At 39.2% G+C, this 15,473-nt stretch overlaps 1 protein-coding gene and 1 pseudogene across 1 annotated transcript; one reads left to right on the top strand and one right to left on the bottom strand.

Annotated features, from left to right (window-relative positions):
* Window positions 1–8,196: 8,196 nt before the first annotated feature.
* On the top strand, window positions 8,197–10,678 carry LOC110067267 (trace amine-associated receptor 1-like). Its single transcript, XM_020774579.2, has one exon. The coding sequence runs from the start codon at window positions 8,328–8,330 to the stop codon at window positions 9,225–9,227; it is 900 nt and encodes a 299-aa protein (XP_020630238.1). The 5' UTR covers window positions 8,197–8,327; the 3' UTR covers window positions 9,228–10,678.
* A 2,438-nt stretch (window positions 10,679–13,116) lies between these two features.
* On the bottom strand, window positions 13,117–14,177 carry LOC149115097 (uncharacterized; annotated as a pseudogene).
* Window positions 14,178–15,473: the final 1,296 nt, after the last annotated feature.

Raw genomic sequence — 15,473 nt, 5'->3', positions numbered from 1 at the left:
GAGTGAAAGAATTGTTTTATTTACGACACAATTGTCTTGCTCGCGCAGACACAATGAAGATAAATGAAGTGAGCTTTGATTCCAGTGTTACAAATTCCACACAACGAAACCTCCTTAAAGCAAGTGCAAATCCATTACGCGAAAATGAGTTAATGCGTGGATGTTTCACTTTTGCGAAACGAACAAAAAACACACGCGTGCGGTGAGTTGTTTCGATATTTAAATAACAAAAGCACGTTGAGTTCATTGAAACAAAGAAAGAAACAATAGGCGGAGAGTTCATTGTTTAGTTTACCGCCTCATCATGAGGTAATGAGTATTGTCGCGCATTCACAGCAACCAATGAAAACAGCTCGTTCGGAGCATCGATGAATATTAATAAGCGTCATGACATACCTATACACTTTTTCGAACTGTAAGTAAATGTCCCGAGAACAATAGGCATTCTACGCCATGATTTTTAGAGGTACTGTAGTAGATCTGCATGGTTTCCGCTGCACGTCGCTTCTCAGAGTTTGACACCTTTGTAATTTGCCATGCCTTGCTTATACTTTGTTTAGGTTCGTTTCTATTGCAAGATATGTTTTAAGTGTTGGCTCTCCAGGGATAAAGATTGAAATATTCCGTGAACATATTGCTTACTTGCATTCTATATTGTGACGCTGTAGGTGACGCCGGGCCCGGCTATTTGATTAGAACTGTTTGCAAGCACAGTGCGTTGCACGAATATCATATTTATCTTCGTCCAGCTTTTCTTCAGAGACTATCGTAGCTTTACTTTGAGAAAGCTATACGTTTTCCTAGAGACGTTCTTATGTTTTTTGCATCAATTTGATCGAGTGCATTCAAAGGAGAAACAACAATTACTACGGGATGAAATTACGCTGCTCGACGTCCACAGTTGAAATATGACTGACTTTCCATAAATTCAGTGGGTAAGACGACAACACTGAAAATCACGACCACTAAATTGCCTCGAGACAGACTTGCTTAACCTCTAGGTAAACGTTGGAACAGATATTATTCGAAATTTCAGGCTGAAAGCTAAGTATTGATAAACGCCGCGGGTAATGTGGCGGTCGCAGCGCGCGACAAAGCTCAACGCGACAAACTGCTGATTACAGAGGACCCCTCCCTGATGTTCTCAATTGTCAAAGTGGCACGTGACCAGACCCAACCAGGGTCTCTCTTCGCTCGTTCCAGGGGACGGTAAGATGAGAGACCCTGGGAACGAGGTTGGACACAACGTCGTAGAGTTGAAACAATATTTCGGCTGGCCTCAGTTTTAGATGTTACTAAATTATAAAAATGAAAATGCAATATTATACAATGGTCCCGATGCTTGTCTTGTATTCAATAGCTGTTTCGTTCATTAAAAGTTGTTCGTTTCGCTCATATAAGCTCATTAAGGTCGAGGAATAAGACACATTCTCATCAAAGCTTACCACATTAGCTTTTCAGGTCACTTTCCAGCAAACAAATGCACATCTCCTGGTTATTTTGAACGGCAGGTCTTTTTTGCAGGGTGCAGGGTGCAGGTTGCAGGTTGAAATGTAATTATAACTGGAAAACCAGTGGCACTTAAAGGAGACGTACAGGTGGTAGACTTACCGTGACTGTTACACGATGCTGTTTACGATCGCTCAGAAAGGTGGCTTCCACCTAAGTGCCAAACCCGCCGAAGCGATAGGAGGAGAGTATATTCCTATGATTTTAAGCATGCAATGAATTATTGTTTTTGAAGAAACATCTGAAATATCATCTGAAATATCTGCTGAATTTGGTTTCTTCCCTGTGAGTACCAAAATGAAAGCACACTGAGCTTGTGCTACTATATTCCGACGGTTTAAAGTGAACCTAACCCCCAATTTTTTTTTCGCTAAAACAAATCTAGACTTTATTTGAAGCATTTGGGCGAAGAAATTTTTGAATTTGGTTGAATCCTCGATTTTCTATGCCCTTTCAAAGTTGCGATTAAGTGTTTCACGACCGCGTTTTAGGGAGTCTGGGGCGGCGGTACCTGATGACGTCTACCCAGGAACCAAACACAATAGCGCCTCAGTCAACTCTCTGTATTTGCTCGAGAAAATAGAACGCAAAACTAATCGTTCCGATGTATTTTGGGACTAAAACGTCCAAGTTTTGTCTCAGAATCATTTCTTTTTCGTCACTGGAGTCAGAGTTAAGTTCGATTCGGAAGGCTCCGAAATAAACTTCGATCGAGCACGTTCGACGACTGTGAACTCACTGCTTAGAGCTTCGAGAGCAATTTACAATATTTCAAGCGACGACGGGGAAGACGTTTTTGCGGACGAGCTGCTTGTATATTAGGAATGGAAAGCTAGATACGAAGTCGAGGAGCAGACAAACGAAAAGCAGGAAAGAAAACTCAAGGACTGCTTTGGATGGTAATTTCGTCAACTAAACATAAGATTCCCACGCGTGTTTACAGCCCGTTTACATTTGTCCTTACCGAGAATGTATTTTGTCAAGGTTCTGTTAAATCCAGTTTGTGTTTTACTTTCAGTTGAATGCTTCATGTTTATAAGAGCGACGTACGTGTTGCAGTTTTCGAGACTTGATGACCTCCAAAACATTGGCTTCGATCGATTGAAAATCGTATTGTTTGGACCTGTATTTTTGAAGCTGCGGGAAGCAAGGCGGAAGGAAACATTTCATACAATTACCGATTTCACATTGTCACACGTTTTAGTCGTAACTCCAAATAACCAATGTAAATTGTTCTCAAAGTTTGCAGTGAAATTCGTCGGATAAGCGAAAAGGATGTGTTCCCTAAGCGGTCCGCAGATGTTACGCGGTCATATTTTCGACGCTATTGCACAGAATCTTTGTCGCACTGCTGATTTCCAAACCTTCGAAAAACTCTGTGAGTCTAACAATTTTGTTATCATGTAATTCTAGAGGATTAATCTTCGACTTTCACCTAAATCGAAAGAGAAATAAGTGTTGGTTAGCAGCGTACAGTTGCGATCTATTTACATATCAGTATAAACGCTTCTTGATCATGACCGGATCACACAACTTTGCCGGTTATGTTATAAATATTGCGGGATTGGAAGATATAGGTTGTAGGTAGTATTTCTACAAATTTCTGGTTAGCTTTAAGCAGAAAATTTATAAAAATAGCGTTCGAAAGTCTGCGGAACAAATTCCAGTGAGAGTTCTTCAATGGTTCTCACAGATTCAGTTCGCTTGTTTCGGTTCGACAAAATCAACCATCGTTTATGTCTTTATTGCACCATTAGCCGATCATCGTCAGTAAATTGTAGAGTATATCTTTCTTTAAATCTGGAATATTGCTGCAAAAGCCGATAGCACCTCTGGAAGGCGTTTTCTGCGCACTTTTCGAATGTGTATTGCACCATCCTGAAGGAAATGAGAGGAAATGAGATATCCAACCTTCCTGGGTAGACGTCACAAGAGCCGCTGGACCCATTTTCGTCAAACTCGGTCGTGAAACAAAATGGCGGTGTTTTGGAGCTATTTTCGAGATTTCGTCGTGGCACAGAAAATCGAGGATTTAACGGAATTCAAAAATTTCTTCGCAGAACTATTTCAAATAATAAGTAGATTCGTTCTAGCGAAAAAAAAAATTTGGGGTTAGGTGCACTTTAAGTCTTATATTATTTCATTTCTTTATTTATTTGCTTCATTTGTGATGGCAATCTTCTGTTGTTAAGGGAAGTATAGCTTACACTTCTTGTTGACGCTACGCCTAGAGATTTCGAACTCACACGCTGTTGAAGAGACTCGAGGAGTCGGGTTGAGTATTGAAAGATCGAGCGAGGTTCGACCAGAAAAATAAATCAAAATACATGCGTAGAAGAGCCGAGCGATAAGAAAAATACAGGAAAGAATATAAAAGCTTACAAATGTTTCCTGACTGTAGCGATGACGGTGAAGCTAGGTAGAGTATAGATTCCGCAACAATATTAACTTGAAACTATAGAAAACGTTCAAAAGATTGGCGCGCTAGGAAACCGTAGCATTTAAGTACGGTCCTAATTTGCATACATAAATGGCAAGCTAAAATAAAAATTCGCACGTGGAACCCTACAGGAAGACCCGAGCCAATTCTGGAATCGATGGAAACATCTGTGGAGCGGCCATTCAGATGGCTTTGAAGAGATTTCACTTGTCTCAGCGTGTCGATCGATAAGTACTTATAGCGGATCGATCGTGTTTTCACTATGTGAAAGAGGCGAACTACTTTATGTAAGAACCCCTGACGAGTATATAGGTTATTAATTATTTTTAGTGCCAGCGGTTTTCCAGTTATAATTAAATTTCAACCTGCACCCTGCACCCTGCACCCTGCAAAAAAGACCTGCCGCATTTTGAACGCCTGGACGACTCAAATGCTCTTGAAATTCAATCTTCAAGTTGGCCATAGTACTAATTCGAACATTCAAAGTCAACTCCACTTCAATTGAGCGAAACACCTAATATTAATGGTCGTGTAAAAGCTACAAAATCATCAATATTCGGGCTGGCACGATGCACGCATTGAGTAGTAGGCTCGCACTGACTGCACGGTGACTATTCCAATATGGCGTCGGGCTCGGTTACTATTCCAATGTGGCGTCGGGCGCGGTTACTATTCCAAAATGGCGTCAGACTCGGGCGCTCTCGTTCGGGCCGACTAATTACGAGGAGTGTCTACACCTTAGTGAGTGAGTGAGTGAGTGAGTGACACATTTGCATAAAAAAAAACAAAAAACAAAAAACAAAAAAAACAACAAAAAAAACAACAAAAAAAGCGGATCAAAAGTCGTCCTTTTATCCCTCTATCGATGATATATTGTACCAAAAATATCTAAAGGAGAGACCATGCCATTGCGATAATGTCGCTTTATCTGGAACTACAAAAACAAACAAACAAAAAGTGCGTATATCGCATTTTAAAAGTACATCCGATCAGCAGTTTTGCTCCTCGCATTTCCGGTCTACATACGTTGGGTCGTAAACAACGATTTCTTCGCTTTTCAACCATGCACCACGGAATGTACGGCTCAGTTTAGTCAAAGACTTAATTCAGAATCGTCGCAGACATGCATTTGCTTAGCTGTGATTTTGATGCATCTATTCAACTTCCTGGATGGATTGTATTGATGAATTATTTCGATAGTCGACACACGACTGTGTTTGGCCTGTTCGACTGTTCTTTATTCGGGTTAATGCATCATCATCATCTGTGGTCTAAAAGTACATGTTAGGTGAGGTTAGCCAGTTAGATTTGACCTTTCCGCTAGAGTCTGTGCAAGATTTGGTCAAGAAAATCGAGCGAGCGAACTGAGGAGAGTACTACACGACAAAAGCATCCTGAAGAAATTTCACGAAATTCGTTGGCCAAAACCTAACCAATCAAATGTAGATAACAGATAAGATGATAGAAAATACTTCTGAAGCTGATATTGTCTATCTAAAGCCTGATTGAGCCAAATACTAGAGTCCTCAACATTTCCAAATTCGCAATTTTTTGCAACTTGCCTCGGATGTCTTCAACACCCACGGCCAGAATATAATTTTCGCCAAATAGATTTTATAATATTTAAAAACTTCAATATCTATGTAAGCTCTGCTGCTCATTTGGTTTTTTGAGAAAGAGTACTTTCGGAGAAATTACGAATATGGTTGTACTTGTTTTTCCTGCTTGTCAAAATGACTGACAGGCAATATAGTAGGACGAACATTGTCTTCTTGGTTATAAAACCCAAAATACTTTAACGGCAAATTTTATAAACTGGGAGAGTGGCTCTACCATCTGTATGAATTTCATTTGAATTGGTCCACATGCACCCGAGAACCAGACTCGTTTATTTTTACTTCTTGAGAGTGAATTTTTTGGTCAAAACATAGACCTCATGCCGACGGGATCAAGTGCGGTTACCATGGCAACGACACACCTGCCGATCCAAATATGGCTAATTTTGTTCACCCCCCAGGTAACCTATCTCCACACAAAAAATGAAGGGGGGTTAAAAATTATCAGTTCCAACTTTGCCTCACTTTCGGGAGAATTGCTCTTAAAATGATTGGCTCATATAACTGTGATTGGCTCAGTGTCAAAGTGACTAGAAAGAATTGGGCCTTAACCCAGAAATATCTTTTTGTTTTTTTCTTTTCGTCTTGATTATCTGGAACACCTCTCACTGTTGTTGTTTATTGATTATACACTGTATGTCTTCGGAAGATTTGATTCAGTAATTTCGTACAAAAATTAATAAGCTTAAATGAAATTATTGCAGTATAATCATTTGTTTTATCTTTCCATACTTAGTATATTTCCTGATGATAACACAGAGTGTCATCTTTTTTATCAACTCTTTTACAATGAAATACAAGAAAAAATAAAATAAAACTTAATAGAAATAAAAAGCCATCTGTGAGAGAGTATACATTAGATTGTCATTCCTCTTTAAGCACTGTCCACATGTAGAAATTACCCCTGCTAACATGGGGGCTAGACAGGTGCAGGACCATACTAATAACAGGCTTTTTATGTATAAGGGAGCCTCAGCTTTTAGGCATAATACAGTAATTGTCGGATCCTCAGCTTCTTCAAGGACCCTAGCCAGCCTCTGCTATTTTCGATGCCATCAAAATGATCGATATTGCATGGTGAGATGAAGTCTTGTCGCTTTACTGTAAGTTGTGTTCCTTAAAGTATGTCCCTTTATCTTTAGTAGCTTGAAAGTGATTTTCTTTGCTTTGACATACTCCATATTAAACATAAAAGCCAACCTCTTGTATGTAAACAAAAACAAAGGTGTGGCTGACTAGAGCCCTTTAGGGGGGGGGGGGGGTTAGATGGCTCCAAAGCACACCTATTAAGGTTACCTCTGCTGCACCTTGCCCCCCCTGTTCCGAAACCAGTATCCATTTATACATCTGGGTGAGGAGAGGCACTATGAGAGTACAAACACAATGCAATGATCCCCAATAGGGGTCCATTGCACCAACCATTGGGTCATCATGCCTCCTCCTCCAGAGGGTTAGAGTGGAGTTCACCTTAACATGACAGTTATAAGTCTAATAACCTTCTACAGGGGCAATTTGAGTGTGTTGAAACCTTTTTAACATTGCTTAACCGATAGCAACTTAAGGCGACTTAAGGCGACTTAAGACGACTTTAGGCGACTTTAGGCGACTTAAGGTCCCAGAGTAGGCCTAATCCACCCACGGCTTTCTGCCCAAAATTCTAGTCTGGGGCAGACTCAGACTTAAAGATTCAATAAGACATAAAGCATATGGAGGTCTCGCAGAAATAATCGGTGCCGTGTTTAAGTATTGAGATATCAAACCTAGGCTATTAATAAAGGATAACCTGCACGTTTTGCATCAACTCATCATTAAAACTACGGTCGCATTCGTGTATGTAAGCGAACAATTGCGTCTGTGTTTCCGTGTTTTAGTCTGTTATTTCGTAGTTTTTGACGTTCACCTGGGAAAAATTTAAATTATACGAAAACAATTGCTCGCCTCGGGCTCAGTGAACTTTGGTGAATAGTTACCTTGACTTCTTGTCGGTCGGTAAATATTCACCAATGTTCACTGAGCCTGAAGCGAATGATTGTTGGTTATAAATTACCCTCCTACCCTTAGGTTGTTAAATTGGTATGGAGTTTTTCGTCCTCACACTAACAAGGCTGCCTTGTTTATTTTCGTGATTGTGCTGAGCTGAATGGATTTGGAACACCTACTGGTTTAAAACAAACTTTATATCATAAATGAACGATCCTGACAGACTTTGCATGTTACCTTTGTAAATAATGCAGATACCGTCAACGTATCTATTTAATCACCTGTGTTACATAGCTGCAAGGGAAAACGAAACATAAAATCCATACTCGACCTGTCAGGGTTTATAAATACGTCTTCAGTTAATATTTTTGTACTCACGTTGCTGTAACGCTAAGCAGAAGAACAGCATTTTACAGCTCATAAAGAAAAATTACCTAGGTGATCAAGATATTCACATGTGAAATAAACTAACTTATTTCCAGCTTAATTTACAAATGATTTTCGTCCGAATTCACATCTTGAATATTCGGCCTAATTTATTACTTTGTGACACGTATTTGCATGTCGATCAGGGTGAGAAAGCTGTTCCTTTTCCCCCACCCTATTAAAACTGTTTATTCAATGATTATTGATTATTCGCTTTCGCAATAAGCAGAGCTCTCCTTTGTTGTCTATAATTGTAGTTCGTTCACAACTTTGCAGACATTTTGCGTGGTGTTTGCTTACTGTTGATCGTAAGTCAGAAGGTAGAAGAACGTTTGAAGCATAACGACAAGGACATCATGGCAAAAGCAATCGCCATTACATTTATTGTTGTAATCGTAACCGAGGCAATCGTCATCATCATAGGAAACACGTTCACCATTTTTGTCTTCTGGACTCAGAGATTCCATCTCAAGCGAATTTGTTTTCTACTGATCAATCTCGCGGTGGCTGATCTACTTGTGGGAATAGCAGAACCCATTGTCCTCGGAGCCGATACATTTGACAAAATGGTATCGCTTGGAAAAAAGGAAGGCAAAATAATCATTCTTTCAACTGCTTTTCAAGTCCTTGGTTCAAGTACATCGGTGTTCTTTCTTGCCATAATCTCACTGGAACGAGTTTTCGCCGTGTTGTGTCCTCTTCGTCACCGGGTAACAAGTATTCGCCCTTACATTTGTAGCATCTTTATGAGCTGGGCAGCTGGATTCTGTCTGGCTGGGATCTTCTTATTAGATACATACCACAGAGAAGTCGGTAGGTTGTATGCTGCTGTGGTTATTCATTCGTGCCTTTTGGTATCTGGGTTGGTTATCTGTGGAAGTTACCTCACCATCCGTAGTCGACTGCGCTCTGCACCACGTGATCTTCAGGTGCACAACCGAAATTTAACTGAGCGGAATTTACGACTTTCTAGGACATTGTTTATAGTAGTTGCTGTGTCACTTGCGTTTTGGCTGCCAGGTTTTGTAGCGTACGTCTTAAGAGAGTTCTGCTGGGAATGTATCTCTCCGCCAATAGCGTCGACGGTAAATGTCCTGCGCTTGGCAAATTCCATGGTGAATCCATTCGTTTACAGTTTTAGAATGCCAATATTTAAAGATGCCTTTAAGAAGCGCAGGAGAAATATTAGAAGAACCACTGAGTTAAGAGCTGTTAGAGTAAATACATCGAGTAAAGATCATGAAACGGGCCTGTAGTTTTCAAACAACTGTAGTTTGGTACGATACAAGAGAAAGCTGGGTAACGGATAATAGTGCAATTTTGTACGGAGATTTTATCGATAAATAGAGTTGCAATTAATTGAACATTTGAAAGTTAAAACATAGTACAGCCACTCATTTTCTTAGCCTGGCCTCAGGTTGGATTTTGCTTGACCGTAAAAGAAGTTTCAAAAATCAAGTTCTTATTATTTGTTTTTTCATGTAAACAATCGACAATTGTGAGAACGAAATAGTAAACAATGGTGATGCTCTATTGATATTTGTATAAGATTACTAAGATCATTGCGGAGACGTGAGATTATAACGTTAAACCATGCTAGCTTAATTCATTCTGAGGTTTAAATATATGCAGATAATCTTCATGCTAGTTATGGTATCAGTATACCCCAAATGACCATCATTCTTTGCGCCGCTTTACGGTCGGCCGTTTGACTCAAACCCGAGTAAAGTATACATTTTCAGAAAGCTTTAAAAATAGTAGTTTACCAAGTCATGTTCGTTTAAACCAAACATTATAACGTTTTCAGGATATAACGCCCGATTTCCTAAAGTACAGAGGTTCACTAATCAAGTTCGTTTCTGGTCGCATTCGAGTGGGAGGAAGCAATCAACATCGCTATGTCTTAACACCCTTCTCTATAAATACACTGTTGGAAAATATTACTTGTTTAGTTTATTTTTGACAAGCAGTTTAACTTTGCGAGTTGAATTAACTTGCATTCCCTTCACTAAATCACCATTTAAAGGAACTAAAACTTAATAATTCGCCGACATGGCTTTTTCCACGATTTCTGGCAACGTTCTCACCAAATTTCAGCGAAAAATGTTGAAAACTCACCGAAAGCGCACTCAAAATGTGCGCTTCACTCGCTTAAATTTTCGTTTCAACAAACGAACACAAATAGACTTTAGGTCTTTCTTCCGGTGTAATGAGATAAGTACACGAACAGCATGAAAAGGATGACGCGTTGATCCACAAAGTGAAGGCCCATTTTACTTCGTACCAATTACAAAGGGTCTCAAATGTAAATATCCTTTGCAACATCTAAATTTCGTCCGCTCGCGCTTCAAATAGTTTTCGATTCTAGTTGGTCTTTCGATTTTCAAAATGCCCTAGCCTAATATAGATTCACAATCTATCTAGTCACAGGTCGAGAAATATAGCCGACAACGAAAAAGCGCATTCGTAACCAACGAAAAGGAAACCCACTAGATACCGATTGCAATCAATGCTACCGTTACTGCTTCAAAATTTGAAACCACCAAAGAAGTGATGCTTAGCTAGAGATTGTAAAACATCAGTCTCCTCGTCGAGTGTAAACAACTTCCCCTACTCAAAGTAGGAACCTTTGTCGCTAGCAGCTACCGCATCAGCCCAATCCTTATCATATGATTTTAAAATTAAAAGCAATATCCAAACACCGTCATGGTTATAATGTCGTTTATTTCACCTTAATGACTCATAATGAATTTGGGAACTTCAAGTGAGAAGAAAGGACATTTTAACTCTTTGAACAGTTTTAATCAGTATGAAACTTGCATGCTGCCACAAAAATGTTTCCAATAGTTAAGGATTCGAGATTTTTTCTCAACTCCAGCTCATCAAATCTCATTTGCTGGCAAGTTAAAAAAAGTGACGTTATTTACCCCTTAAAAGACCCATTTCTTAATTGCTTAAAGTGTGTCTAAGTAAAGATATATTAGGAGCAACATTGACGCATCATTTCCACAAAACAAAATTTAGTTAAAGCTTGTTGAATATTTTGTCCTGTTCAAGGAATTGTATTACCTGATACCTACTCGAACGCCACCAGTTTCTTTTCTTAAAATGTTAACATTTGCTTTCAGTGTTGTTTCCTAACTCAAGATGATTCTGAATTCATGATTTAGTTTGTTCAATATTCTTTTTTCGGCTCGAGATGACGCTGAAAGAATGTGGAAGGAAGCACTTGCAGGTATATTCGGAACTTTACATATTTTGATAAACGATCAAATTGTTCGTTATGACATTTGCAAGTTAGGTAGCTATCCCAGCTAGTTAATGTTGTCAATTGTGTTATAAGTAAAGGGGAGTGATTAAAGATTCTTAATCTGAAAATCAGCTTTATTAGAGGGGCATGGTTTTACATCCCTTCTGTACGAGCTGAGTAAAAGTTACAAGCGTTATTTTCACGGTGCCACTTCTAGAACAAGGACGCTATAAAGAAAATAGATCGCTCAAATCGTCAGTTGAGGATCAAGGATGCCCGCCTCTAAAGAGAAGACACCATAACATCGTTACATTCTGGAATAAATCTACAGCTAAGTTTGAAACCATGTGAGGGCAAGTAAAAGTTATTTCACGTGTAGAAGCCACAAATGTAATAATTGACATCAAATGTAATAAGGCTTAACCACAAATGTAATAACCGGCCAGAAAAGGAATAAGAGCTTGACCACAAATGTAATAAGGGTTTGACCACAGATGTAATAATTAACCACAAATGTAATAACGACCACAAATGTAATAACGACCACAAATGTAATAACCGGCCACAAATGAAGTAAGAGCTTGACCACAAATTTAATAAAGGTTTGACCACAATTGTAACCAATGAGGCAATATGTACATCATCATATAGTAAACAATTCCCAATTACCACTAATGACTTAATTAACTACACAGTATGCCTTCCCGCGACTAACACAACTTATATATGAACTCCTAATAAAATTATGTCTTCCAATGAATGTCTGTAACGGCAAACCAGCCACATGACTGGGGACGAAGCTTGAGCCTTGCCAGATGCCATTTCGGGGGCTGACAATTTCCTTCAGGCGAATAACAGCACCGCTTTGTTTGCCTTTCATTTCAGTCATGCTGCGCACGCCGATGGTTGTCGGCTTGGCTGGAAGCTCGGGGATTTAAACGCTGGGAAACGTACTCGTTCAACCGTAGCTTTAAAGAATCTGTTCACCGCTTTTAAATTGTTCCTCTTGAAAGGAAATGAAAATAGCAGCACCTTTATTATAATTTCCAGAACGTCATCGTTTAAAAACTGTTGCGCATTTGTCTCTTGTTCCTGACTGGTCAAGTTGTCGTCTACGTGTTCATTATCATGATCAAGCAATACGTCATCTTAAATGACATCATTTACACCTTCGCGGTCAGTTACGTTATCATTTATGGTATTATTTCCGTTTTCATTACACTGAAGCCGTGGTACCAAACTGACAGAATGTTCACCATGATTCTCAGCAAAGTGGCCGAGATGGACAGTGCCCATGGCGTGGCTGGATATAGAATGAAAGGTATGGCTCGCGCCAAGCTTAAGGGTTGAAATTACATGGATATTAATATTAAACAAATTCGCAGCAGCATAGAGTGTTAGCTGATCACCAAAAGTATTACTCCGTGCCATGTACTGCAAGTAATTCTCCTGTAAATTAAACTTTGGAACTAATTCCAATAGGAGAAAACCATCGACGTCCAGAGGGTTTTCTGCCAAGTACAGAACAATTTCCTCTGGCAGCGTTTCTTGTGACCTAAAAATACCAAGTACACTCAAGTGATTGGCTAACCCGGCGAACTGACAGTTGCCATCTCCTAGTGGATTAAACACAATGTCATCACCCTGATCTTCTATAATTTCTTCGTAGTCATCCTGTTTCATGGGGATCAGATATCTATTGCGATGATATTCTTTCTTCCCCTTGGTTAGCTTTGCAACCATTTGCTTCATTTTTTCTTCTTTAAGCGTTAGCCTAGTTATATCATCAACCATTAACCATTTCTTTTCCATTTTGCCAGTTAGTGAAGAGACGAATGATACCTTGTAAGAGTGTCTTTTAAGGTTTCTTCTCTCATTGGTCCTCATTAAAGCTTCTATGACGTGACACCTTTTTTGCCCACCTTTACTTCCTCATTTCTTTGGAAGCCGCATGTAAACTTTTTCGCCTATACGATATTTTGAAGTGGGTTGCATTTTAACTGTGCGTTTACCATTCTTCTGTTACATCTTCAGTTGCAGCACGAGCATCCTTTCTTATTGTTGAAGCATTCAGTTTTAGCGCGCCGTTTTTTGTCAGCCTCAACAGGATGGCCTTTGCCTGCATTGGTCAGCAGCTCATCATTCATTACATCAGTTTTACTGGGAACAGGCGTTCGCGCTTAATACACTTGGAAAGCAGATTTGTATTTTAAAACCTCTTTTGGTTCCTCGTTCAGAATTCGTAGGTAAATTGGAAGTTCTTTTATCCAGTTCACGCATTTTTTTGACTTTCTCAAGAAGTCGTAAGTCATTTTTTCACGCAAGGAACGATGGCTTCTTTCCACTTTTCCTTAGGATTGTGGGTGGTAATGGCGACTGTTTTTTAACAGTACCCTTAAATTCTCGCACTTGATCGTTCTGGATTATCAAAAGGGGCCCATGCTCCAAATAGCTGCTCTGTAGGTCATTGGAAATAGCCTTGCTGCATTTGTCACTTAGAGCTCTGAGCCACACAAATCGACTAAAAACATCCTAACCGTTAACACATAGCGGTGAGAGATACCACAGTTCCTTTTTTTACCTATGTCCATAAGATCAATTTGATGTCTTACCTGAACAGCTTGACCTCGGATTTGCTTTAACGTAGTCTTGTTTAAAATCCTTGCATTTCGACGGTAGTGGGACTTTTTTGGGTTGAGAGTATCTTGAATTTTATTTTGGCTAAGTCCAACAAAGTTTTCTTTCATACGTTGAAATTCATCCGCAACAATCTTGCTTATCTCCGAGTTTCGCAAGATTCAGCGACTTTTCAAATAAAGGACTACCTTTCCATTTTGTCTTTGCAATGATATTTCCCTTTTGATCTCCAGTATCTGACAGATGGTGATTGTCCTGCCCTGCTTCGTCCTTTTACCAGAGGAAGTGCTTTACCTTTCGCCAGTTTTATCATAGAATCATCTAACGCATCAGGAATGGCCGACATGTTTCTGTCTCCTCGCCCTCTGCTTCTACTGGGAGACTTAAATTTAGCAGCAGCATAAAACTCGATAAAAAAGAGGCCAACCAAAGCAACAATGAGATACAGCGACCACATCATTGTAAGTCGAAAGCAGATATTGAAACTCTTAGGGCGGATGGTACTGCCTGCCAGACAGCAAACCTTACTAACAAGCCGACATCAAACACTTCAAAATAACATGCCGCGTCATTTCGTCTGCAGTCTCATACTTAAGAAATCACGTGAATTTAAATAATAGAAGATGATGTTAGCGACATTTTGTGAATGAACATGACCGTGTTCCGATCTTAGTTTTGGTAAACACAAACAAACAGACAAACAAGCAAACAAAAAAAATTCGATTTTAGAGAGCCGAAAGTAAAAACTAGCTCTATTTTTTCTAAATGTTTTGATTGACAAATTTGGTTTTCTCTCGCCACGTCAAATTAAAGCCCGTAAAAATGAGATCAAGGTACATTTGGTACAGCTGTATTGTAATTTTCATGTTGACTAAAGGTTGCGTTCTTTTATCTTCTTTTATTTTCTTTTATTTTCTTTTAAGTTATTTTAATCTTACTTAGCTTGAAAAACTCCCAGCACCACATACCAGCAGGCGCACTGAGTCTGGTCAAATATAAAGTGAATGCTCGGGAATGAATTTAATTGGTTTTACGTGTGGAAGTTAAAACAGCGACCATATATGCAGATAAAAAAACTTGAATGTGGTTCGACTTTTTTATTTCGAGATGTGTGCTCCAATTTTATTCTATACACGTAATTATAAATCCATGTAAAGTTGCCTCTGTGAACCTAGCTATAAAAATTACTCGTCAATAAAAATCCACCTGTATATAATGCACGTTTGGGCGGAGATATGCTCGTCAAGCGTTCAACTCAACATCTCATGAATGAGTAGGTTGTCCAGTTGAACGCGAGATAAGAAATCTCACATCTCAAAGAAATCGCCTATATTTGAAAATACTAATAATTACGCCTTTGATAACTGTCCGAAGATTATCGAAGATCGTACAAATGATGTCCGAAGGTAATATGAATGTTTCCGAACATTTCCAAAAACATTTAAGGAGTACCAAATATTATATTTCCGAAGCACACCGAATACGTCCGAGGTAGATCCATAGATGGTTCCACTATACATGTTATCAAACACAAAGTGATCGATTGATATTCATACTATTTTTTTGTCATGTTTTTGGTCAAACTCTCATTACATTTGTGGCCAATTATTACATT

Source organism: Orbicella faveolata, unplaced genomic scaffold, assembly GCF_042242905.1.
Source record: "Orbicella faveolata isolate gen_17 unplaced genomic scaffold, um_ofav_v1 contig_13, whole genome shotgun sequence".
NCBI classification, from domain to species: domain Eukaryota; kingdom Metazoa; phylum Cnidaria; class Anthozoa; order Scleractinia; family Merulinidae; genus Orbicella; species Orbicella faveolata.
This window is presented reverse-complemented; position numbering and strand designations above follow the sequence as displayed.